Here is a 24974-nt window from a genome sequence, read left to right on the forward strand (position 1 = left end):
CAATTTCTCCCTCTCTCTCATTCCTGAGAATCCAATCAGTTCTAGTCTGTGGTGTTTCTCTCAGCAGTGTCCTCCTTTCCACCAGCACAGCCACTGTGCTAAATCAGCCTTTCATTCCCTCTAGTCATGATTATTCCTCGAACCCACTAACTGGCCTTTCTTTTTTTCTGTCTTTCCTTGAGAGACGGGGAGCAGAGAGAGAATTTTTTCACGATCCTGAGATCCTGACCTGAGCCAAAATCAAGAGTCAGATGCTTAACTGACTGAGCCATCCAGGCATCCCCTGGCCAGTCTTTCTTTCTTATATTTTATTTATTTATTTGAGAGAGAGGGAGAGCAAGAGTGTGGAGAGGAGGAAGGGACAGAGGGAGAAGGAGAAGACTTGCTTGCTGAGCAGTGAGCCCGACTCAGGGATCAATCTCAGAACCCTGGGATCATGCATGACCTGAGCCGAAGGCAGACGCTTAACCTACTGAGCCACCCAGGAGCCCCCGGCCTTCCTTTCTAAAGGCCCCTGGTCTCCAACCCGTTCTTTGTCTCATTGCCAGATTTATCTTTCCCCAAACACAGAGCCGATTAGAGACGCTTTGTAAAAATTGTTTATTTGGCAAACATTTACTGAGTTTTAAATATGTGCCAGGCACTGTGCTTATGTTCTAACCAGCCCTAATGTTCTGTGGGTTACAGTTTCTTAGGGTTGGCTCAAATGTTACCTTCTCCAATATGTTTTCCTGTCCCCAATCAGAATTAATCTGTCTTCCCACTGTGATTCAATAGCATTTTGTCAGTGTTATTTTTGCCATTTGCTAATTTGATTAGTTTTTAATTTATCATTATCTGTTAACTTTTATTACAGCACTCCGTCTTTTCTCTAAAGAGAAATTAGAGAAATTTCTCTGAAGAGCAATGGCATCACACAAAGTGTACTGGCCCTTGAGTCCAGAAAAAAAAAATCTTAGCCTCAGCTCTGTTTCTCAGTACCTGAATGACATGGGGCAAGTGAACTTCCACTCTTTGAAAATAAGCTTCCTCATCCACAAAATGGAGATGATTATAATCTCTAACTCATGGGGCTGTTTGCAGGTTAAAGGAGGTGATGTCTGGAAAGCATCTGACACTTAGGTGCCGCTTTCCAAGCGGGAGTTCATGGACACTTAGGGGATACACTGTTGACCTTTAGGGGCTCTAAGAATTTCCCTGGAAAGTATGTAACATTTTGTTTGCCTCTGTAACTTTCCCGGGAAGGCCCATAACGCCTATCAGCATCTTAAAGGGGCTGTGAATGGAAAAAAGGTTACGAACCTTCGCGCCAGACCGTAAAGACCTTGAGGGATTAGGCCTGGCCTTTCAGGGGTTTAATGGGTGCTTTCTTATGCAGACCGTTTCTAAACTTCACAATAGCCCTTTGAAGGAGGTGACCCATTTTTCAGATGCAGAAACTCAGAAAGGAAGAAGCAGTTTAGGGTAAAAGGCAGAGTACCTAACCGAGGCAAATACCCTTGAGCTCCGATTCCAGCCCAAGAACCGAGCCAGCTACTGGGGACCCAGTTTCAGCTTAGCCCTCGGCGCCGCGGCTACCTCCCGGCTCGCGGGGTCGCACCCCGCACCCATCCCCTGGCCACACCGGACCGCTCGAGGACGTTTCGCAGGCACTTGGCAAGCGAAACCGATCTTCAGAAGCCGCGCGGGCCCTAACGCTCGGCGGCCGCGGAGCTCCGCCCCACGCCGGGCTCGGCCCCGCCCCCGCTGCGGTCGGTATTGTCCGACGGTTCCCGGCGTCCCTCGGTTCCCCTCGGTAGTTTCCGGCAACGATCGAGAGTTTCTAACGTGCCCCCTGTTGTCTCTCGGCTGCCGTCCTCGCAACCGCCACCCCCCTTGTCGGTTCCCTGTCCCCCTCCCCCCTCAGCCGGCCCCGGCTGGCGCCTCTGGCGCTACGGGCTGGGCAAGATGGCGGCCTTCGGGATCTTGAGCTACGAACACCGGCCCCTGAAGCGGCCGCGGCTGGGCCCTCCTGATGTGTACCCTCAAGATCCCAAACAGAAGGAGGTGCGTTCAAAAAATCGGGGCTCTCAAGGGGCCTGAGGCAAGCGATCCGCAGACAAGGAAGCATTGATGGTTTGGTGAGGGGGGGGCGGGGCGGTTTGGTAGGAGCCAAAGTCCCAAAAGGGGTAAGAATAAAGTGGGCTGGTGTGGGAGAGTGGGACCTGGGGGGGAGGGGGCTTCCCGGGTGTGAATAGGGAATGATGTAGGGGCCACGCTGGAGGCGCCCCTCTTCACACATACATACACACACACGCAGACACACACCTCAGAAAGTTGTCTTGAGGCAGCTTGGTGAGCTGCGGCTGCTTGTGAGCTTGCAAGGAAGAGTGATGTTGAATGAGCTCTGGGTGGCTGGAAATCTTAGTGACTGTGGGGGTGAGGGTGGGGTCTAAATGAATATAAGGGCCTAGCTTTAAATAACAATCTGTTCTACTCAGAATCCTCCTCCTATCTCTCCCCCTTACCGCCCCCCCCCCCGCGTTGTTCCCTTCTCTTCTGCCCTCCTCTCCCACCACCACCACCCCGGGATGGGGGGGGGGGCTAAAATGTCGTTTTCCTGCCTCAGGATGAACTGACGGCCTTGAATGTAAAACAAGGTTTCAATAACCAGCCTGCTGTCTCTGGGGATGAACATGGCAGTGCCAAGAACGTCAACTTCAATCCTGCCAAGGTGAGACAACCCTGCCAGGCTGAAGGAAAAGGCTGGAAGACTAAGAGTGAGCAAAGGCGCTGGGTTGGGAAGACCTAAAGGGATGACGTGAATGGCTTGAGTTTTCCTTCATAACCCAGTGCTGCCACACTGGTATTAGCCCTTCAGAGGCATGACCACATCTCTGCCTCTTCTTCCCATCCTGAGGTGTAGTTCTCTTCCCTCAGATCAGTTCCAACTTCAGCAGCATTATCGCGGAGAAGTTACGTTGTAACACCCTTCCTGACACCGGTCGCAGGAAGCCCCAAGTGAACCAGAAGGACAACTTCTGGCTGGTGACTGCACGATCCCAGAGTGCCATTAACACCTGGTTCACTGACCTGGCTGGCACCAAGCCACTCACACAACTCGCCAAAAAGGTGAGGTGCTGCTTCCTGGTCTCCAGGCCAAGGTGGGGAACATGGGTATGAAGTACTCTGCTATCCCTGGATGAAGCTACATGGGTGCCAGCTCATGGCAGTGGTAGAAGTCTCACTATTTGTGATGTCTGTACAGGTCCCCATTTTCAGTAAAAAGGAAGAAGTGTTTGGGTACTTAGCCAAATACACAGTGCCTGTGATGCGGGCCGCCTGGCTCATTAAGATGACCTGTGCCTACTATGCAGCAATCAGTGAGACCAAGGTGAAGAAGAGACATGTCATTGACCCCTTCATGGGTGAGTAACTCCTGATACCAGGGGTCCCAGCACTTGCATCAAGGAGTGATACAGAGACCCTTGGACTTATTCTCCTTCCTTGTCTGTGTTCCTTGCTTCTGCTTAAATCTTGCATTCACTCTGTTGGCAAACATTGCGTGTCTTGAGTATCTACTGTGTGCATGTACGGGGCTGTCAAGGTGACTGGTCTCTTATTCCCGCCCTTAGGATGCTTATAATCCAGTAGGGATGCTAAGGCATATGTATGAATCACGTAATTAGAGAAAGTATGTGTATGCGCGCGCGCACGTGTGTGTGTGTGTGTGTCTCAGAAAAGATGGTGCAAGACTTGAGTGGACAGAATTATTTGGGGACACCTGGGAAGGCCATGGGCAGGTGGCATTGGACCAGAGCCTGAGAGGATGAATAGGATTTAGAAGGATGGTGATGGGGGGTGTAGGCGTGGGGTGGGGACAGAAGATGTTCTAAGCCGAGGAATGGTGTAAAATAGCCCTTTCCCCATCTTTCCCCTAGAATGGACTCAGATCATCACCAAATACTTATGGGAGCAGCTGCAAAAGATGGCTGAATACTACCGGCCAGGGCCCGCAGGCAGCGGGGGCTGTGGTTCCACCATAGGGCCCTTGCCGCATGACGTAGAGGTGGCAATCCGGCAGTGGGACTACAACGAAAAGCTGGCCATGTTCATGTTTCAGGTAGGAAGAAGGGCCATGGGATGTGACGCCCAGGTGGTGCCTGGTCTCACATTCCGCCAGTACAGGACAGAATCCACCTGCCAGCTTGCCCCAGCTGTGTTTCTCTTCCTTTGATTTACCTTATTGCTAATAGTCCCCAAGGAAACTAATACTCTTCCCACCTCCTTGGACCCATAGGATGGAATGCTGGACAGACATGAGTTCCTGACCTGGGTCCTTGAGTGTTTCGAGAAAATCCGCCCTGGAGAGGACGAGTTGCTTAAACTGCTGCTGCCCCTGCTGCTGCGAGTAAGGCCTGGGGTTTGTGGGGGGTGGAGGGTGGGGGGTCTAGGGAGGATCAGAGGAGAAAGAAGACGTGGATGTCATGTCCAGTGGGGAGAACTGAGGGTCTTGATGGGCATGTCTTCACAGTACTCGGGGGAATTTGTTCAGTCTGCATACCTCTCCCGCCGCCTTGCCTACTTCTGTACCCGGAGACTGGCTTTGCAACTGGATGGCGTGAGCAGTCACTCATCTCACGTTATGTCCGCTCAGTCGACAAGCACACTGCCCACCACCCCGGCTCCTCAGCCCCCAACCAGCAGCACAACCTCTACACCCTTTAGTGACCTGCTGATGTGCCCTCAGCACCGGCCCCTGGTTTTTGGCCTCAGCTGTATCCTTCAGGTGGGTACTGGCTAGGCCCAGGGAAGCATTAAGAAGCATCCAGAGAAGGCTTGGATGCCCGTCCTGGAGAATGGGAGTGATTCTCAGTGGGAGGTGGGAGCAGGCACTGAGTACTTGCTTGGAGATTGTTGCTTCTCGCTCCTGGGGCATTAGTTCCTTTCCAGGACTCGAGTAGGCCCAGAGCAAAAGGAGGGGATGAGGGGAGAGGCTCAGAGCTCAGAGACAGAGTGGTGCTACGCCAGGGACTCAGAATGACGTTGGACCAGAAAGCTCAGGGTAGGGTCTTACAGTGGGGTTCTAGAGAGGGAGCCATGGAAACAGAGCCTGACCCAGCTGTTCCTGTGTGGCAGACCATCCTCCTGTGCTGTCCCAGCGCCCTGGTTTGGCACTACTCACTGACCGATAGCCGCATTAAGACTGGCTCACCACTCGACCACCTGCCTATTGCCCCCTCCAACCTGCCCATGCCAGAGGGCAACAGTGCCTTTACTCAGCAGGTAAGTCCCACGAGGAGCCAGCCTGGTGCGCCTGGATTGAGATGGGAAGCTGGACTGCTTTTTCAGAAATAGTGACTTAGAGGGGCGCCTGGGTGGCTCAGTCAGTTACATGTCTGCCTTAGGCTCAGGTCGTGACCCCAGGATTCCTGGATCAAGCCCCATGCCTGAGCTTCTGCTCAGCAAGGAGCCTGCTTCTCCCTCTCCCTCTGCCTCTCCTGCAGGCTCACACTCTCTCCCTCTCCCTCTCTCTGTCAAAAAAGAAAAAAAGGAAATAGTGTTTTGGGGTCTGGTACAGTCCTTTGTGCCTAAGCCCTGGCCTTCTGTACACCTTGGTTATCCTTAATTAAAGCACTCCCCCTTTTCCCGTACCGCAGGTCCGTGCAAAGTTGCGCGAGATTGAGCAGCAGATCAAGGAGCGAGGACAGGCAGTTGAGGTTCGCTGGTCTTTTGATAAGTGCCAGGAAGCTACTGCAGGTGGGTGCCAGAGGACAGAGAGTAAGAAGGATGTTCGAAGAAGGGATGGTAAGGACCTAGTGATCTGCGAATCAGAACGCACTGGGCTTCCTGTTAAGTCCCCTTTCCCGCTTTTCCTCCCAAGGCTTCACCATTGGACGGGTGCTCCATACTTTGGAAGTGTTGGACAGCCACAGTTTTGAGCGCTCTGACTTCAGCAACTCTCTCGACTCCCTTTGTAACCGGATCTTTGGATTGGGCCCTAGCAAGGACGGGCACGAGGTAAGCAAGAAGGGGAACAGAAGAAGCCAAAAATGTGGCAAGAGCAACAGTACACCTGAGGGGAAGGCATGGCGAGGCATGGACACTGGGGATGTGTGAAGAGACGATCTTCCTGGGCCTGGGCTGTTTTAAGATGGGGCCCAGTCTTGAAGAAAGCAGAGCATGGTACTTTATCCCCAACCCTATCCTGCTCACCCCCGTTCTTCCTTGGGTCTCCAGATCTCCTCGGATGATGACGCTGTGGTGTCACTACTGTGTGAATGGGCGGTGAGCTGCAAGCGTTCCGGTCGGCATCGCGCTATGGTGGTGGCCAAGCTGCTGGAGAAGAGACAGGCTGAGATTGAGGCCGAGGTCAGGGGGCAGAGATAAGAGAATGTGGTTGGCCAATGGGGCAGTGGTGGCTGGGGTTGGAGAAGGATGGAGCTGAGTAGCAGACCCCAAGTTCAAGTTGTGAGAATACAGAAGGGGTACAGACCCTAAAGGGAAAGTTGAGGACCTAAGGCAACAGTAGGAAGGAGTATATCGGTGTTGGAGTTAGGGAGGCAGGCAGGGCTTCAGTTGGGAGGCGGTAAAGAAAATGGAGGTCAAAGTGGGGATGGAAGCAAAGGGCTTGGCGGTGGAGGCGAAGCAGGCGGCAGTTGAAGCATCATGCATGGAGAGGTGAAGAAGCCGGCCCAGACCGATGCTGGGGTTTCTTCTCTCGTCTTTTAGCGCTGTGGAGAATCAGAAGCCGCAGATGAGAAGGGTTCCATTGCCTCTGGCTCCCTTTCTGCTCCTAGTGCTCCCATTTTCCAGGATGTCCTCCTGCAGTTTCTGGATACCCAGGCTCCCATGCTGAGTATGGACCCCTGCCACCCTCTGCCTCTCTCCGCCGAGACTCGGTTACTCGCCACTGTCCCTGGGAAGCGTAGTGAAGGGCTTTCTGGTGTCTATTTCTGTCTTGGGCTCTATGCAGACTGAGTTTGGGGTATAATTCCAGCCTCTGATCATCTTACGGTTGAACAGAATAAAGGAATAAGGAGAAGAATCCACGCCAGAAGCGTTCTCACACATAAATAGCAGCAAGGATGCTCTCTTCCTTTCCGAGATGGGGTGTGGGGCAGGAGGGGGGTGAACTGACTGTACTCTGTCCCTCGGGTTTGGGGTTGGGGGGTCGTTCCTCGTCTTGCCCACCTCAGGTACTCTAGGAGCACTGTGCCTCAGGTGTGCTTCTCTCCCTTGCTGCCCATGTCCCGTGCTCTCTTAAACCCTCTTTTCTCATTCCCTCCATGCAGCGGACCCCCGAAGTGAGAGTGAGCGAGTGGAGTTCTTTAACCTGGTCCTGTTGTTCTGTGAACTGATCCGACATGACGTTTTCTCCCACAACATGTACACTTGCACCCTCATCTCCCGAGGGGACCTGGCCTTTGGAGCCCCTGGCCCCCGGCCCCCATCTCCCTTTGACGACCCTGCTGATGACTCGGAGCGCAAGGAGGCTGAGGGCAGCAGCAGTAGCAAGCTTGAGGTGAGCAGGCCTCGTCTTGCCCTTGCTACCTCCTTCAGACATTCCCAGACTCCTGGCTCTCAGAGTCTCCAGGTATCCCTTCCCCGATGAGGGGATGGTATGGGCTTGGCGCTTCGGGGCTGGCCCAGCCCTCTCACATCCCTTGTTGGCATATGCTCCTCACAATGGGATGAGGGGCTCTGATCCCCCTCCTTGAAGCTGAAGGGAATGAGGCGCGAGATGGGTATGTGACTGGTCAAAGCTAGACTCCAGATCCAGTGCTTTTCCCAACACGGTCTCCTCCCTCTGACTTCGCTGTCCACCTTTCTAGGTGGTGGGGAGCAGCTCCCTGGGGCTAAAGCGACTTGGCTTATATTCTGTGCCCTTAGGACCCAGGGCTCTCGGAGTCTATGGACATTGACCCTAGTTCCAGCGTGCTCTTCGAGGACATGGAGAAGCCTGATTTCTCAGTAAGTTTGATCCCAGTGTGGAAGAAAGAATCCAGCTCCCGAGGTCCTCCCGTTATGCCTTTCTGGGGAATTTCTTTATGCCCCTGACTCCTTTTTCACCCTCTAAATGTTCTGCCCTTTCGCCTTTTTTTAGTTGTTCTCCCCTACCATGCCCTGTGAGGGGAAGGGCAGTCCATCCCCTGAGAAACCAGATGTTGAGAAGGAAGTGAAGCCCCCTCCCAAGGAGAAGATAGAAGGGACCCTTGGGGTTCTTTATGATCAGCCGCGGCACGTGCAGTATGCCACACACTTTCCCATCCCCCAGGTACTGTCCCCTAGCTCCTCGAGACCTCGGTTTTGAGCCCAGGTTTCTGTCCAAGGACTGTGCTGTGGGGTTGGAGCTGTGCTTGTGGGTGTGGTATGCTGGGAAGGGCCTGAGCACTGGGATGCTGAGGGTCATGGAGCATGCTTTTGAGAGGAGGAGGGAGCGAGACCCATGCCAGCGTCTGATGGTGCTGCTGGCATGCAGGAGGAATCATGCAGCCATGAGTGCAATCAGCGGTTGGTCGTACTGTTTGGGGTGGGAAAGCAGCGAGATGATGCCCGCCATGCCATCAAGAAAATTACCAAGGATATCCTGAAGGTTCTGAACCGCAAGGGGACAGCGGAAACTGGTGGGTTTGAGGCTCCTGAAACAGATCTCCCCCTAGGAGTGCCCTAGTCAGTGTCCCCTTCCCCAGCACAGGGAACCCCCAGTCATGTCCCCATGTCCTGTCTCTTGGAGTCTCCTGAGAGCTCTAGTCCTTTTGAAACTTCCCCCCTCATTCCCCCCCTCTGCAGACCAGCTTGCTCCTATTGTGCCTCTGAATCCTGGAGACCTGACATTCTTAGGTACCTCACAGTAAGCCCCATACTGCCCGCCCTTCCCCCTCCCCTCCCCCGACCTAGCACCTCCCTGTATGTATTCCTCTGAGGTCCACGTAGTCTGTGGTCCTCCAAACCTTTGCTTCACTGACCCCTTCCCTTCATTCCTCCCCCACCCCCCCTCCTCAACCCTCCCTTTCCTTCTCCCCTTCTCCCTCCCACCCTTCCTCCCTGCCTTCCTTCCCTGGTCCCCCCCCCACCCATAGCCTTCTCTCCATACCCCCCTCCCGACCCCCAGTCAACTAGTTCTCTTCCCCATCTGACTGCTCCCTTTCCACTGTCCCCTCAGGTGGGGAGGATGGGCAGAAGCGACGACGCAACCGGCCTGAAGCCTTCCCCACTGCTGAAGATATCTTTGCTAAGTTCCAGCACCTTTCACATTATGACCAGCACCAGGTCACGGCTCAGGTGTGGGCCTAGGTCCTTCCCTTTTCCCAACATTCTGCCAGCCTGCCCTGTTTTCCTTTCCTCCTTCTTCTCTCCCCCCTAGGCAGGCTAAGCCTCCTGGTCTCATCCCCGTCTGCCATCTTCCTTTTCTTGCTTCCCTGGTTCTTTCTGCGTCTCTCCACTCCCGTCTCACTCCCACTGCCCTTATTAGGTCTCCCGGAATGTTCTGGAACAGATCACAAGCTTTGCCCTTGGCATGTCATACCATTTGCCTCTGGTGCAGCATGTGCAGTTCATCTTCGACCTCATGGAATATTCACTCAGCATCAGTGGCCTCATCGACTTTGCCATTCAGGTGGGGAAGTTGGGGAGATGAGGGTGGAAGAAGGTGTTTGTGCTGTATGGGGTCCCGAGGTCAAGAGTCGGGCCTCAAGCCTGTGTCCTGGGCTACATGGGATGGGCAGGAAAGCCAGCCCAGTGGGGGCTGGAGGGTCAGGTGGAACATGAGCTAAGAAGGCCCAGACTAGCGGCTCACGTGCTCCACAGGGAGGCCCAAGAGATAGATGAGAGCATTGGGTACGGACTGTCCTCCTGCGGTGGAGTTCATAAAATTGTATCCTAGAGACGGGTTAGATTGTCAATGTGGCTTGTGGCGTTAATAGAATAAAGGACAGTGGCGTATGGCAACAGGGCCCTTCTAGACTGAGGAGGCTGCAGCGGGAAGGGGCTCAGGCCTGTCTGGGCAGTTGCCTCAAGGGAAGGGAGGTTATATGGAACACAGGGGCCTCTTCTTACCTCTCACCGCCCCCCAACACACACACACTTGCTCTGTCAGCTTCTGAACGAACTGAGCGTAGTCGAGGCCGAGCTGCTCCTCAAGTCCTCAGATCTGGTGGGCAGCTACACTACCAGCCTGTGCCTGTGCATTGTGGCCGTCCTGCGGCACTACCACGCCTGCCTCATCCTCAACCAGGACCAGATGGCCCAGGTCTTCGAGGGGTAAGTGGGGGCCACGGAATAACTGGGTAGCTCGGGGCTCTGGCAAGTGCCAGTGGAAGTGGGCCCCTGAAGGACACGGGGCTCTTGCCATGGCCAAGCCCCTGCCATTTGGGCAGGCAGGGGAGACTAGTACCAAGAGCCATGAGCCTGTGTCCGGGGTCCTTCATGCTTTGGCCGTGCACATGGCTTACGGACCGTCTCAGCCTTGCACCCTCATGACAGGCTGTGTGGCGTAGTGAAGCATGGGATGAACCGGTCAGATGGCTCCTCGGCAGAACGCTGTATCCTTGCTTATCTCTATGATCTGTACACCTCCTGTAGCCATTTAAAGAGCAAATTTGGGGAGCTCTTCAGGTAAGAGAGGTGGGAGGTGAGGGTAGAGAGTGGGACCTTGGTCCATCTCCTTCCCATTACTACTCAACTCAGGAGCAGGGCACGGCCTAGGACCCCGCTGTCTCTGCCTGGCCATCTGGGAACTCTGTCCTTCATGTGCTCTTGGTTCTGGAGAGTAGGCCTGCCTCATTCTCTTCCTTATCAGCCTGGCCTCCAGCCCATCTCCAAGGGGCCCACACTCCTCCTCCCAGCCTCCAGAGGCCTCCCGTGCCTTGTTCTCACTGGGTCCCTGTCCCGCCCACTCGGCTTGGTCCCATCTCCCTTTTGCTTGTCTCAGGGTCCCTGGTGCCTCCCTTTTTTCCCCTCCTCTCCCACTTCCCAACCATCCCTCTGCCTTGCCAGATCATCCCTGACACTGCCGTGTCCCTTCTCCCACCCCTGCAGCGACTTCTGCTCCAAGGTGAAAAACACCATCTACTGCAATGTGGAGCCCTCAGAATCCAACATGCGCTGGGCGCCTGAGTTCATGATTGACACTCTGGAGAACCCCGCAGCTCACACCTTCACCTACACGGGGCTAGGCAAGAGTCTTAGTGAGAACCCTGCTAACCGCTACAGCTTTGTCTGCAATGCCCTTATGCACGTCTGTGTGGGGCACCATGATCCCGATAGGTATGGGGCGTACTGAGTGGGGAAAGGGCACCACGCTCCTGCCTGAGTTTGGGAGGGATGAGATGCCCGGGAGGTATGGCAACCTTGGTTACTGCTGGGGTGGAGATGGAAAGTTAATGAGTCTGAGGTTTTGTGGAACAAGGTTTTTCCTGAGGGCGTTTGTACTTCTCCCCAGGGTGAATGACATCGCAATCCTGTGTGCGGAGCTGACAGGCTATTGCAAGTCACTGAGTGCCGAATGGCTAGGGGTCCTGAAGGCCTTGTGCTGCTCCTCTAACAATGGCACTTGTGGTTTCAACGACCTTCTTTGCAACGTAGATGTGAGACTTGGGCCGAGGTTCTGCTGGGGCATGGGACGGTTCCTAGGGCTTGGTGGGGAGGGGGTTGGTCCCGGTCGTCGAGGTTGCAGAGGGACAGAGGCCCATAGAGCGGAGGCCAAACGCTTTGAGTTGGCAGCCTCTCTGCACACTGAGGTGGGATATCTTGGCTGCTTTTTCCTCCAGGTCAGTGACCTGTCTTTTCATGACTCCCTGGCTACTTTTGTTGCCATCCTCATCGCTCGGCAGTGTCTGCTCCTTGAGGATCTGATTCGCTGTGCTGCCATCCCTTCGCTCCTTAATGCCGGTGAACTGCCAATCCGTAACCCCTAGAATTTCTGGACCCTAAGTTTGACTAGACACCCGATGGCCACACACTCACTGTTCGGTGTGAGGCTCCCCAGTACCACCAGAAGCCGGTCCGGTGGTGTGCCTTGGTCTGGGAGCGGCCTCATTCTAACCTGCCGTTGGTGGCCCTGATCTTTCGATCTTTCCGTGTTTTGACCCTCCGAGGGACTTCCCTCACACTGTAAGACAGTTGGTTGCCCCACCTCTCCTCGGGCATTATCTTGTCATATCTCCTTTTGCCTGACTTTGCCTTCCCTTGCAGCCCTTTGCCAACACCATGTCCCTTCGCCCTGTCCGATATTTTTTTTTTTTTAAGCTTGCAGTGAACAGGACTCTGAGCCTGGGGCCCGGCTTACCTGCCGCATCCTCCTCCACCTTTTCAAGACGCCACAACTCAATCCTTGCCAGTCGGACGGAAGTAAGTGACCCTGATCTGGGCCAGCCAGCAGTAGAAAATGTGGCTACCACTGCCACCGCCCCCCCCCCCCCGTTTCTACTTTTGCTTCCCCTGACTTCAGCTCCCTCCCCAGACAAGCCTACAGTAGGAATCCGTTCCTCCTGTGACCGCCACCTGCTGGCTGCCTCCCAGAACCGCATAGTGGATGGAGCTGTGTTTGCTGTTCTCAAGGCTGTGTTTGTACTTGGTATGGGGATAGGAAGGGAGCGGTGCCAGAAGTGTGTGTGGGGTGGAGTACCAGCCGAGCTACAGAGGACAGTCTTTCTCCCTCCTGAAGGTGGTCTCTTGGACCTCTGGGGAGGAGAGGCGGGAGGGAAGTGTATTTCTGTTCCCTAGGGCCGGATTTGGGGAGTTGCTGCCTCTGTGGGTCCGGGCTGGGTCTCTCCACTATGTTCAGATCTCACTCTGCCCTTCCCTATCTGCCACCCGTGAACCACAGGGGATGCGGAACTGAAGGGTTCGGGCTTCACTGTGACAGGAGGGACAGAAGAGCTTCCAGAGGAGGAGGGAGGAGGTGGCAGTGGCGGTCGGAGGCAGGGTGGCCGCAACATCTCTGTGGAGACAGCCAGTCTGGACGTCTATGCCAAGTACGTGCTGCGCAGCATCTGCCAACAGGTCAGTCTCACCTTCCCCCCAGGCCTCCTCGGTGCCTTTCTAGAGCATAGTCCTGTTTTCAGCCGTGATCACGCCACCTTCTCCCTACACATCATGGCCTTCGTCAACCCCCAGCCCGTCCCCCTCATCCCTCACCCTGCTCACCGGTTGCCCCAGTGCCCTGATGACCAGCTTCCTCAGGAATGGGTAGGAGAGCGTTGCCTTAAATCGCTGTGTGAGGACAGCAACGACCTGCAAGACCCTGTGCTGAGCAGTGCCCAGGCCCAGCGCCTCATGCAGCTCATCTGCTACCCGTACCGCCTGCTAGACAATGAGGACGGGGAGAACCCCCAGCGGCAGCGCATTAAGCGCATTCTTCAGGTAGGCCAAGGTGATGGGGGTCTTGGAGGAACCAGGGACCGTGGGGCCCCAAGGCCCGGGGTGAAACCATAGGAACCCTGAGAGAAGGAGAGGAGGATGGTCAAGGAGGAAGACGGACAAGGATGCGGGCGAAAGGTGGTGAGGGAAACTGCTCAGACATGGGTTTAGAAGTCATGCCAACACGGTCTAGACCCTAGAGTCAGCCAGTGGCTGAGGGTGCGGCTGTCGGGAATGGAACTGCAGCTCAGCAGCTCAAGGCCCAACATCTGGGAAGCCTAGTTCTGGGCCTTGCTTGTTGGGCATTTGCTCCCTGCTCAGTCCCCAATGGCGGGAGTACCCAATAGCTCCCAGTTATAGAGCGTCCGCTTTGTGCTGAGTGTTGTGCACAGCACTCTGTGTTTGTCCGCCTGTTTAGTCTGTCCAACCCCGTAAAGGAGGTACGGGTGTCTGTGTTTAACCAACGAGGACTCCCAGGCTTGAAGAGCCTAGGTCACACAGCTAGTAAGCTTAGAGTCAGCATGTGAACCCAGGTGGGCCTGTGCTACGCCCCCCCCCCCCCCACATCCCGCACTCCATCCCCACTTGGCCACGCTGCTTCAGACATTAGGGTAACTGGAGGGAGGGTGGAGAAAGAGAGCCATCTGGAAGAGCTACAGGAACGAGGTCTTCTCGGTCCGGAGGAGATAGTGTCACAGAGAGATTAACTCGCAGTAGTCGCCTTCAGGTTTGGAAAGGACTTTGAGCAGCTGGTTTAAAACAGGAGAAGCAGGCTTCGACTTTAACATCAAGGATCTAGGGTAAGTGTTAGGGAGAACTCACCTCTGCAAAGGAATGTGAGGCTATGGAACAGGAGACCAGGGAAAGGTGAAGTTTTCCTGAACTGCTTTTATTTATTTTTTTAAATAAGATTTTATTTATTTATTTATTTGTCAGAGAGAGAGAGAGAGAGAGCGCGCGCGCGCGCGCGCGACGGCAAGAGAGAATGAGCACAGGCAGACAGAGTGGCAGGCAGAGGCAGAGGGCGAAGCAGGCTCCCTACCGAGCAAAGAGCCTGATGTGGGACTCAATCCCAGGACGCTGGGATCATGACCTGAGCGGAAGGCAGCCGCTTAACCAACTGAGCCACCCAGGCGTCCCCTGAACCGCTTTTAAAATAGGGTGGATTTTCAGCCCTTTTGGGTCATGTCGGTGGAGGCTTTCCTAAGGAGAGGGACACGGAGGTTCCTTTCAGACCTGTAGGCTTATGTGTTTCAAGGTTGTAAGAGGTCAGGAACTGGTCTTGGGGTGGTGAGTGGCTGGGGCCGGGGGACATGTTGATGATGAGCTTGGGAGCGGTGTCTCTGTCACAGAACTTGGACCAGTGGACCATGCGCCAGTCATCTTTGGAGCTGCAGCTCATGATCAAGCAGACCCCTAACAATGTGAGTGGTGCCCGGCCCTCTCTTTCCTGTGCCCACTTCCAGCTCCACACGCCTCACAAGGGTGGGTCACCACAGAAGAACCCACTCCTGCCCTCGGGTTCTTGGGCTGAGAGAGAAGTGAGGATGGGAAGATGGCAGACGCGTGGGGCTGAGGAATAGGGAGGTGGGCTAGGAGAGCTGGGGCTCTGCGCCGTGGGGGAAGGTTGGCGGCGGTGGTGGCAGAGGCTGTTTCTATGGTTATGACGGTGAGGAGGTGTTCAAGGAGAAGATAGTGAGGAATTGGAGAAATGGGGAGGTGCTGGAGGGCACAGCTCCCGGCAGAGTTGTCTCTCCCCCCTCTCATTACCCTCCAGATACCTTTCTCCGCCCTCATTTCCTACATCTCCTACCATGTTTTCCTTCACCCCCAGTTACTTAGTTAGTACCCCATGTGCCTTTCATCCCCCTGCCCCAGGAGATGAACTCCCTCCTAGAGAACATCGCCAAGGCCACAATCGAGGTTTTCCAGCAGTCAGCAGAGACGGGGTCTTCTTCGGGAAGTACTGCCAGCAACATGCCCAGCAGCAGCAAGACCAAGCCAGTGCTCAGGTTGGGGAGAAATGTGTTCAGAACCCTTATGAGTTGTTCTGCTAGCGTAAATGATTTCAGTCTCACAGAGGTTCTAGGTCTATCCGTCAGGTGAGGGGAGGAGGGGTGCTTCCACCCTGGCCTGGCTCCTTTGGGACACTGTGTGCTCTGTCTGTCCTCCAGCTCTCTAGAGCGCTCTGGTGTGTGGCTGGTGGCCCCCCTCATTGCTAAACTGCCCACCTCAGTCCAGGGGCATGTGTTAAAGGCGGCTGGGGAGGAACTGGAGAAGGGTCAGCACCTGGGTTCTTCTTCCCGTAAAGAACGTGACCGACAAAAGCAGAAGAGGTAAAGTGGCTGTGGAGGGGACCAGGATTGAGGGGTAGAAAGGAGAGGACACAGGGCCAGGGAAGAAGAAAAGTTGGGACACGGGTGGGGATGAGAAATCACAGGAAAGTGGAAAATTGGAGGGTAAGAGTGGGCACGGTTGAGCAAGAGGCTAGATCTTTTTTGGTTAATTTTATTTATTTGAGAGAGAGAGAGACAGAGATAGCGAGAGAGAGCACAAGGTGGGGGAGGAGAGGGAAAAGCAGGCTCCCCGCTGAGCAGGGAGCTCCATGTGGGGCTTGATCCCAGGACCCCGGAATCATGACCTCAGCTGAAGGCAGACGCTTAACCTGACTGTGCCCCCCCCAGGCACCCCAAGAGGCTAGATCTTGAGAGAGTAGAGTCGGGGGCTTGGAATGATGAGATGGGCAGCTGCCTAATTCACATCTCATGGTCCTGTCCTTGTACTTTTCCTCTTCCTCCTTTCTCTAGCATGTCCCTGTTGAGCCAGCAGCCATTCTTATCTCTGGTGCTGACGTGTCTGAAAGGGCAGGATGAGCAGCGTGAGGGCCTTCTCACCTCCCTCTACAGCCAGGTGCACCAGGTACAGGCCCCTGGGCCACTGAGCTGGGCCGGAGGGCAGAAATGGGTGCCCCCGAGGCCACCATGTCCCCAGAACCTCCAGTACTTAACGGTCAACGCCTTGAGTGTTTGGGGATGGAAATGAGAAGATGCCGCGAGCTGGTCGTTATGCTTGTTTCTGTCTCAGATTGTGAATAATTGGCGGGACAACCAGTACTTAGATGATTGCAAACCAAAGCAGCTCATGCACGAGGCTCTCAAGCTGCGGCTCAACCTGGTGAGGGGAGGTCCGGGGAGAAGAAGGATGTGGGTGGGACTAGAACTGCTCCACAGAGATGCCTCCCCACTCCAGCGCTTGCTGGGGGTGGGGGTGGAGGGTGCTGAGATGGAGGGCCCAATTTCCACTGGGTCTTTGAGTACTGACCTGGTCCTCCTCAAGACGTGGGACCTAAAGTGGTTGAGGGTCTGGATCCTTGCAGAGACCCTGCCTCAGTACCCTAGATTCTGGCTGGGACCCTGGAAACCTACCGTGGAATGTTGAGTAGAATCCTAGACATCCCTTAGTCCAGCTCCCATGGGTTCCTAAGTCAGGAACCCGAGGCCCAGAGGGGCCAAGAATGTAGTTATTGGCCTGGACTCACGTAGCAGATCCCGGGGCTGACCGGCACGTGGTGGGAGCTGGGTGAAGTGGTGGCCAGGCTGGGTTCTGCTGTGAGCTTTCCCGAAATGCCAGCCTTGGCCCCTGAGCCATCTGACAGGCTCCTTGTGGCCCTGGCAGGTGGGGGGCATGTTTGACACGGTGCAGCGCAGCACCCAGCAGACCACCGAGTGGGCCATGCTCCTCTTGGAGATCATCATCAGCGGCACCGTGGACATGCAGTCCAACAAGTAAAGTACCCCCACCCTCTGCCCTCAGTCTTGCGCCTGGGAGGTAGTCCCTTCCCCCACGCCAGGTGCAGGACGCCCTGCGGCTGGCGCGGCTCTCCCTACTTGGCTCCCACCCCGGAGCCACTGTCTGGCCTAGCCTCTTTCCTCTCCGGTTCTCTCCCGGTCTTCTCATCACAGCGAGCTCTTCACCACCGTGCTGGATATGCTGAGTGTGCTCATCAATGGGACCCTGGCCGCGGACATGTCTAGCATCTCTCAGGGCAGCATGGAGGAGAATAAACGTGCCTACATGAACCTGGTGAAGAAGCTACGGGTGAGAGAGGAAGCGAGGGCACGGCTCTGGGGGCGGGGGATGGGGACTGGCCCCTCGGCTCCCTCTCCCCTGACCTTGCGCACGCTGTCCAACTTCATTCCGGCCAGAGCCACCTCCCCTCCACCTCCCCATCCACTTCTTGTTATCTGTACAGCGAGGGTTTACCAAGTGTCGTCGTCGTGCCTGGTTCTCTGCTGTCCCCTGAGATTTCCCATCACTCCTTTGCTGTGTCCTTGAACCCTTGCCTGTCTTCCTGTGCCTGCAGAAAGAGCTGGGGGAGCGCCAGTCAGACAGTCTGGAAAAAGTTCTCCAGCTGCTGCCACTGCCCAAGCCGACCCGAGATGTCATCACCTGTGAGCCGCAGGGCTCCCTCATCGACACCAAGGGCAACAAGATTGCAGGCTTCGATTCCATATTCAAGAAGGAGGCACGTCCCCTTTTCCTCCCATCCCCTTTCCTGTTGCAGCACCGATCCCCCCACACCCAGCTTTTCCCTCCTCTGGGCAAGAGCTCTCCCCGCATGAACCTTGTTGCTATGACTGGCTTACCAGGCGGGGGAGTCCATGGGGCTCTGCTGGCAATAGCCGTCTCTGGGGTGTGGAGCTTATCGCTGAACTTTTTTTTTTTTTTAACATTTCTGCACCCCATCTTGAGAATCTCATCCTCATTCATCTGTCTCTTCACCTCTACCCGCCTCCCCTCATCCGCACCCACCTTTGAACAGACCACCCATTTCTCAGCACCCTGTCCTCCTCCACCCTGGCCAGCACCCCACCCATCTGTCTGGCCAGCTGCTGGATCTCTATTACCCTGCATTCACCCGCGCCAGCACCCTCATCTCTGCACAACTTTCCCTGCCCCTCGTCTCTGTCAGCTGCAGTGTTTGTTGAGTAACCTGGATGGCTGTGGAGAGCCGAGAGGGGGAGGGAAAAGATGAGGCAGAGTCTAAAATCTAGAGTCCAGCCCAGTCATACGTATGCTGTCTTCACTCCTTTTCCTGGCCCGTTTGTCTGTCTTTCTGAGTCTTTCTCTCTCTGTCTGTCTCTGCCTGACTCTCTCCCTTGGCCCTTCTCTGTGTCTCTCTGTGCTCCTCTTTTGTCTTTCTTCCTGTTTCTGTCTCTTTCTCTGTTTTTGCCTTTCAGTCTCTTCCTGCCTTCCTGTTGCTGTGTCTTCCTTTGAATGTCAGCATCTGTGTGTCCCTGCCCATCACCCTCTCCCCTCTGAACTCTGTCTGCTCTGAGCGTGTACATGTGTCGTTGTGCATGTGTGTTCGTGTCCATCCCTCTCACCGTCTCCCAGGAACTGACCCGGGCCTGGGTTTGTTTTTGGTTTTTGGTTTTTTTTTTTTTTCCATTTGATTGCCAACAGATCCTTCCCCCTCTCTTACAAGCCCTCAAGGTCTGTCTCCTGTTTTCCAAATTTCAGCAGCTCACTGTGTGTCGTTTTCTGGAGCAGGGTCTACAGGTTTCTACCAAACAAAAGATCTCTCCCTGGGATCTTTTTGAGGGCTTGAAGCCGTCCGCACCACTGTCCTGGGGCTGGTTTGGAACAGTCCGGGTGGACCGGCGCGTGGCCCGAGGAGAGGAGCAGCAGCGCTTGCTGCTGTATCACACCCACCTGCGGCCCCGGCCCCGCGCCTATTACCTGGAGCCGCTCCCGCTACCCCCGGAAGATGAGGAGCCCCCTGCTCCCACCCTGCTAGAGCCTGAGAAGAAGGCTCCAGAGCCCCCCAAAACTGACAAACCTGGGGCCGCTCCACCCAGTACTGAGGAACGCAAGAAGAAATCCACCAAGGGCAAGAAACGCAGCCAGCCACCCGCCAAGACTGAGGTTAGCGCTGCCCCCCCCACACCCTCACCCCATTATGCTCCCACAGCCTCTCTCTCTCTGCCCCCCACCCCATGATTCTGTGCAGCTTCTGGTTTTTGGGGGGAGTGAGGGGGAGGTGGGGAAGAGGTGCCATTAGAATGACAAAAATGAGTCACATAGGTCTAGCTCCTCTGCACCCCTGGTCCCCCACCTTGCCCCACCTCTCCCCCGCCCCCCCTACCCAAGTTACGGTCCACTCACCTTCCTCCTCTGCTCTTCACGCAGGACTATGGAATGGGCCCGGGAAGGAGTGGCCCCTACGGTGTGACGGTGCCCCCAGACCTCTTGCACCACACTAACCCTGGTTCCATATCGCATCTGAGCTACAGGCAGGGCTCCATAGGCCTGTACACCCAAAACCAGCCACTCCCTGCAGGTGAGAGCCGGCCCCTAGGAAGGGGAGTTACCTGAGCATCCCTCCTGCCTAAGGGACAATGTCCCATCCCTGAGGATGTGCCCATGACCGGGACACTGAGCGGGAACTCGGGGAATGGGGAGCCTGGAGAGGTCAGCCCTCTCCCCTTTCCAGGCGGCCCTCGCGTGGACCCGTACCGCCCTGTGCGGTTACCGATGCAGAAGCTGCCCACCCGACCACCTTACCCTGGAGTGCTGCCCACAACCATGACGGGAGTCATGGGACTTGAACCCTCGTACAAGACCTCTGTGTACCGACAGCAGCAGCCCGCGGTGCCCCAAGGACAGCGCCTTCGCCAACAGCTCCAGGCAAAGATAGTGAGAGGGGCAGTAGGGAGGGCCGTCAGGGAGAGGGACTTCGGGGGGTCATGAGACTGAGGAGATGCTTGGGATTTTCGCAAGGACTTGGTAGAGCGGGAGCTATGAGAACCAAGACAGCAGGAAGTGTTTTCCTGAGCTTGAGTTTGTCTCCTTTTTCCCCTCTAGCAGAGTCAGGGGATGTTGGGACAGTCATCTGTCCATCAGATGACTCCCAGCTCTTCCTACGGTTTGCAGACCTCCCAGGTGAGGGCATGAGAGGGTGAGAAGGGGGTGGGGTGGAAGGGGCTTGAGGCCAGCCACCCTGCGCAGCCTTGGCCCTGACCCCCTCTCTCCTCTTCCTTCTCTTCAGGGCTATACTCCTTATGTTTCTCATGTGGGATTGCAGCAACACGCAGGCCCCGCAGGTACCATGGTGCCCCCCAGCTACTCCAGCCAGCCTTATCAGAGCACCCACCCTTCTACCAATCCTACTCTTGTAGATCCCACTCGCCACCTGCAACAGCGGCCCAGTGGCTATGTGCACCAGCAGGCCCCAACCTACGGACATGGGCTGACCTCCACTCAAAGGTACTACCCAAGGCATCTGCGTGTGGGAGGGGGTCGGGGGGGCTGTGAAGACACACCGGGCTGCAAGGACGCATCTGGTGGGTGGGGGAAGCCCGTGCCAGGAGGTGATGGGACTAGTCAGAACTTTCAGAGATGTGACGAATGCTTAGCTGGCCCCAAAATGCTGGAGCCAGAAGGGACCCCGGTGACTGGTAGGCTTCCGTCCCCTTGCCTGACATTTCTTGGAGGCCCTGAGAGGGGAAGGTCACTCCTCCCACTATGATAAGGAAAGGTCTGGGGCTCTTAGATGTACTGTGTGGTAAGGAGTCATCCCGCCGGCAGCAGAGCAGTTCCACGCTGGAACGGACCAGCCACTGAGCCGTCCTACCATGCTGAATGCTAGTCGGGCCTTTTAGGACTCGGGAGCCACGTCTTGAGGCTCTGCAGCTTGGGCTCTAGGACACCAGGGAGTGGAGCAGAGGAAAGCCCTCTCCTTAGAAGCATCAGTAGCCGCCCACTGTGTGGCCAGCACTCCGCTAGGACAGGGTAGGGTGAGAAAAGGTTTTAGAAAATACAGAGCCCCTCACCACAGAGAATTTTTCGTCCAGTCGGGGAGAGGATACTCACACAGAAGAGCATTTAAGGGTCACGGTGAGGAGAGAGGTATGATCAGGTAGGCAGTGGTGTGCTGTGAAATAAATGGGAATTCAGAAAAGGTATGGGATGATGTCATTGTGGGCCTGAGTCTTTAGAGGAAGTTTCACGAAGGAGGTGAGATTTGAGTTGGCCTTTGAAGGATAGCTGTAATTTAGATTGGTGGTGTGGAGGATGAGAAAAGGGAGTCCAGGTAGATGACAGAGTGTGAACGAAGACAGGACCAGAGTGAGGAGGGTGACTTGGGGCCACAGGGGCAGGGGATGGGAAGAAGAGCATGGGTAGCGTGTAAAATTCGCACCGGGGCAGTAGCAGGAGACAGGCGGGGACGGGCGGGTGATACAGGGCTTCGAGCACTCTGTGCAGAGTTGAGACAGAGTCCCACAAAGGGCTCTTTTGATCAGAAAGGCCGTGTTGTGAGTCGATGTGTTGACAGATGAATATGGGATGCAGGGATAGGACACGTGGGGAAGGAGACGGAAGACTTGAGAGGGAGGGTCCGGCCGGGAGGTGGCCTGTTGCTGTGCCGTACGTGAGAAGGTGTGAGAGCGGAAGAACTCCGTGGTCTTTCCGATTCTGAAATGTTCCCCGGGGACCACCACCACCAATAGCAGAAAGCAGCTCAGTGGGTGCACTCTAGAACACCTGTTCTGTACTAAGACTGATTTTCGTTCTTGTAAGAGAAAAGCGGTGAAAACAGAATCAGGAGATGTCTTGCCGTGAAGGTGATGAGCCCTTGAAATGGGGTGATGCCTTTACCCCTTATTCCTCAACATAGCTATCTGTCAGAACCTAGACAGGCCCTTCTGGTTAGCGCCAGGAGGAGTGAGTGAAGCGACTTGTCAAGGTTTCCTTCAGGTCAGGGATGGGGACTTCTCCTCCCCCTCCCCCCAGGCCCCCCCCCACTTTCCTACCTCCCACCCCACACCTCCATCCTGGGGACCGGGCCTTGACCTTCGGCCCACTGGTCTTGGCAGGTTTTCCCACCAGACCCTGCAGCAGGCCCCCATGATAGGTACCATGACTCCGCTGGGCGCGCAGGGTGTCCAGGCCGGCGTGCGATCGGCGTCCATCCTGCCCGAGCAGCAGCAGCAGCAGCAGCAACAGCAGCAGCAGCAGCAGCAGCAGCAGCAGCAACAGCAGCAGCAACAGCAGCAGCAGCAACAACAGTACCACATCCGGCAGCAGCAGCAGCAGCAGATCCTGCGGGTGAAGCCCTAGGCCTTCTGGGGTCTGGGGACCTGGGAGGGGCGGGGTGGTCATTCTTTGGGGGTCTGATGCAGGTGATGGGGTGAGGTGGCACCGGCACTGGGGAGCATCCCCTGGTACTCAGTAGGGGCCCTAAAAGTTCCTGTCTTCCTCTTCCCCCTTCTGGCTTCCGAGGGGCCTGTGGGAGTGCCCTGGGGAGTCCGTGCCAGTGGGACGGGGGTGGGGGGGCGGGTGGTGGAGGGGGTCCCCTGCCTTCTGAGGCCCAGCACTCTTGATCGCAGCAGCAGCAGCAACAGCAGCAGCAGCAGCAGCAGCAGCAGCAGCAGCAACAGCAGCAGCAGCAGCAACAGCAGCAGCAGCAGCAGGCACACCAGCAGCAGCAGCAGCAGCAGGCGGCTCCTCCCCAACCCCAGCCCCAGTCCCAGCCCCAGGTAGCCGCTGGAGCACAGAGCCTGGCTCAGGGACGGTTGCCCAGGTTGGGCACACAGCCAGTGAACTGGGTTGGGCAGTTTTTTTGGGGGGCAGGGGGTCAAGGTGGGAGGCAAGGCACGGCCCCTGAAAACAGGGTCAGGAGATGAGGATGGAGAACGAGGCAGAAAGTTCAAGGTCAGTCTTCCACTTCTGGTTTCTGCCTCAGTTCCAGCGCCAGGGGCTTCAGCAGACACAGCAACAGCAACAGACAGCAGCTTTGGTCCGGCAGCTCCAACAACAGCTCTCCAGTAAGCCTGCCTTCCTCCTCACCCTCCCCACCCCCCCCACCCCCCACCCCCCCACCCCCCACCCACCCCCCCCGTGGGGGGAGAGCCCCAGGGCCTGCATAGTGGGGTGGGAAGTGGGGGCGGGGAGGAGTTCCGGTGATTGCCTCAGGCCCAGGTCTTGGAGGGGAAGCCTGGCCTTCCCATCCCTTCCCTTGGTACCTGAATAGCCTTCCCCCTGCATACCTACCTCCCTGCTTGGTCTCCCAGCCTGGATCATCTCTGGTTTTCCGCAGATACCCAGCCACAGCCCAGTACCAACATATTTGGACGCTACTGAGCCACCTGGAAGAACGGCTTGTGCCCTGGATGTGGCCCCACCCCTTCATCTTAATTCCTGGTCTCCTTTTCAGGCTAGCACCAGTAGTGGTTGGGGCTCTTCCCTCAGGCTCCATTTTTAATAAGTTTTTAGTATTTTTGTTAATGTGAGGCATTGAGCTGTTGGGTTTTGTATATTATTTATATAGAGACCCCAGAGCTGTTGCACCTAATACACAGAGCTTCTTTGCAAAGGAAGTGTGTGACTTCTGCATGGCTGGCAAGGGTGGGCTCTGGGGAGAGTTGGGGGGGCTGGAGCAACCAACCAGTCAGAGCCTTTTGTCCCAGGTCCCATCCCCGTCCCATCCCGTTCTGATTCAACCCCCTGTTTGCCTTCCATCCCCTCAATTTCTGAGTTACAGTTGGATTGCTACTCTCCTCTCTTCTCCAACCTGGCAACATCTTGTATAGGTTTGGGCCATGAGTTTCTTAAGGGCAGCTTACTTTTTTGGCTAGACATTGCAGGTTCTTCTTTGTAGCTTCTCTCCATGAGGGCTAGACCGCTGGGGTTGGGGAGGGGCCATGAGGCCCGAGGATTTGAGGAGAAAAAAAATCTGTAGAACCTGATTTTTCTGCCACCCATCCCACACGCTCACTGGGTTTTGAACAGGCTTCAGGATGGAGGTTGTGACAGACACTGCCTACCTTTTTTGCCACCTCACGTGCTCCATGTCATGCACCAAGCAGCATCTTAGAGAACTTTCCCTGAGAGTCACATTTTTGGGATGAAAAACAGGCCTGCCATTGGCAAGTGTCCCCATCGAACTGGTGGTGGTGGAAAGCCAGAATGGTTCTAGGGGGAAGAGACACTCAGTAAGAGGGAGGACCCCTTTCTTCTCTCTCCGCCCTGTTGCTGGAACTGTTTGTTTTCACATGACCCACCTTGGCAGTGACCCAGGATGACTGTTGCTCCCTCCCATCTTGCAGTGGAGAATACTCGAAGCCGTTGCCCCAGAGTCGCATTGGGAACTGTGGTAGGGTCATTTGCAGCCCCTTTGCCTTCAGGTTTGGGGCATTAGATCTAAGGCTGTTCAGGAGGGCCAACCGGTTGACTACAAAGGAGTCTTCTGGTATGCCCAGCTGGGGCTGGAAGAGGACCAGCCTCAGCCTGGTGGCTGGGTGGAAGAGGGTAACAATGTGACAACTTTGGGGGAACATCCAAGCCATAGCTGCACTGGGTCACTGGCAAGTGTCAAGCGTGCTGGTAAAACCAGGAACTGATCAATACCCAAGTTCTAAAAAATAAAAAAAAGAATAAATAAAGCAAAATCCCACTTTGAGGTCCACGGCACCCTCGCTCACATGGGACTCAGCAAGTTTCGGAGCTGTGTGCACAAGGAACAAAACCCCAGACAGGGTCCAGGCAGCCGTGACTGTGACTGAAGCTTGCTTCTGATCTGTTCTGTCCTGATACAAACACTCTGAGGAGCTGCAGGCTTGGGGGCACAG

The 24974-nt window shown here is 55.7% G+C and overlaps 1 protein-coding gene across 10 annotated transcripts; it reads left to right on the forward strand.

The window, feature by feature from the left end:
- Positions 1 to 1830: 1830 nt before the first annotated feature.
- MED12 (mediator complex subunit 12) lies at positions 1831 to 23723 on the forward strand. 10 transcript variants are annotated; one of them, XM_080831244.1, is made up of 46 exons: positions 1831 to 2046; positions 2609 to 2713; positions 2920 to 3111; positions 3248 to 3407; positions 3921 to 4102; positions 4280 to 4390; positions 4514 to 4768; positions 5119 to 5265; positions 5640 to 5739; positions 5864 to 6000; positions 6220 to 6351; positions 6712 to 6838; positions 7275 to 7504; positions 7873 to 7953; positions 8087 to 8257; positions 8462 to 8606; positions 8773 to 8823; positions 9146 to 9264; positions 9455 to 9598; positions 10079 to 10242; positions 10465 to 10596; positions 11020 to 11247; positions 11423 to 11567; positions 11751 to 11871; positions 12229 to 12330; positions 12431 to 12556; positions 12809 to 12984; positions 13165 to 13344; positions 14694 to 14765; positions 15220 to 15353; positions 15516 to 15677; positions 16149 to 16260; positions 16426 to 16515; positions 17017 to 17126; positions 17304 to 17439; positions 17705 to 17866; positions 18895 to 19269; positions 19534 to 19684; positions 19838 to 20040; positions 20209 to 20286; positions 20393 to 20447; positions 20523 to 20610; positions 22221 to 22452; positions 22734 to 22883; positions 23090 to 23171; positions 23444 to 23723. In XM_080831244.1, exons 1-46 carry the CDS (start codon positions 1948 to 1950, stop codon positions 23485 to 23487), a joined length of 6498 nt encoding a protein of 2165 aa, XP_080687370.1. In that variant the 5' UTR covers positions 1831 to 1947; the 3' UTR covers positions 23488 to 23723. The 10 variants fall into 10 exon arrangements, with proteins under 10 accessions (XP_080687370.1, XP_080687371.1, XP_080687363.1 ...); XM_080831245.1 differs by having other exon boundaries at positions 19838 to 20031; XM_080831237.1 differs by having other exon boundaries at positions 19838 to 20031; positions 22737 to 22883.
- Positions 23724 to 24974: the final 1251 nt, after the last annotated feature.

The sequence above is a fragment of the Martes martes genome (genome assembly GCF_963455335.1).
Source record: "Martes martes genome assembly, chromosome: X".
Classification (NCBI taxonomy): Eukaryota; Metazoa; Chordata; class Mammalia; order Carnivora; family Mustelidae; genus Martes; species Martes martes.

Excerpts from the sequence above, each read along its gene's own strand:
- MED12 (XM_080831236.1), top strand. The coding sequence starts at position 1,948 with ATGGCGGCCTTCGGGATCTTGAGCTACGAACACCGGCCCCTGAAGCGG. Across the intron at positions 15,678-16,148 it reads GACCGACAAAAGCAGAAGAG|CATGTCCCTGTTGAGCCAGC; the intron begins GTAAAGTGGCTG and ends TCCTTTCTCTAG. Across the intron at positions 22,453-22,733 it reads AGCAGCAGCAGATCCTGCGG|CAGCAGCAGCAACAGCAGCA; the intron begins GTGAAGCCCTAG and ends TCTTGATCGCAG.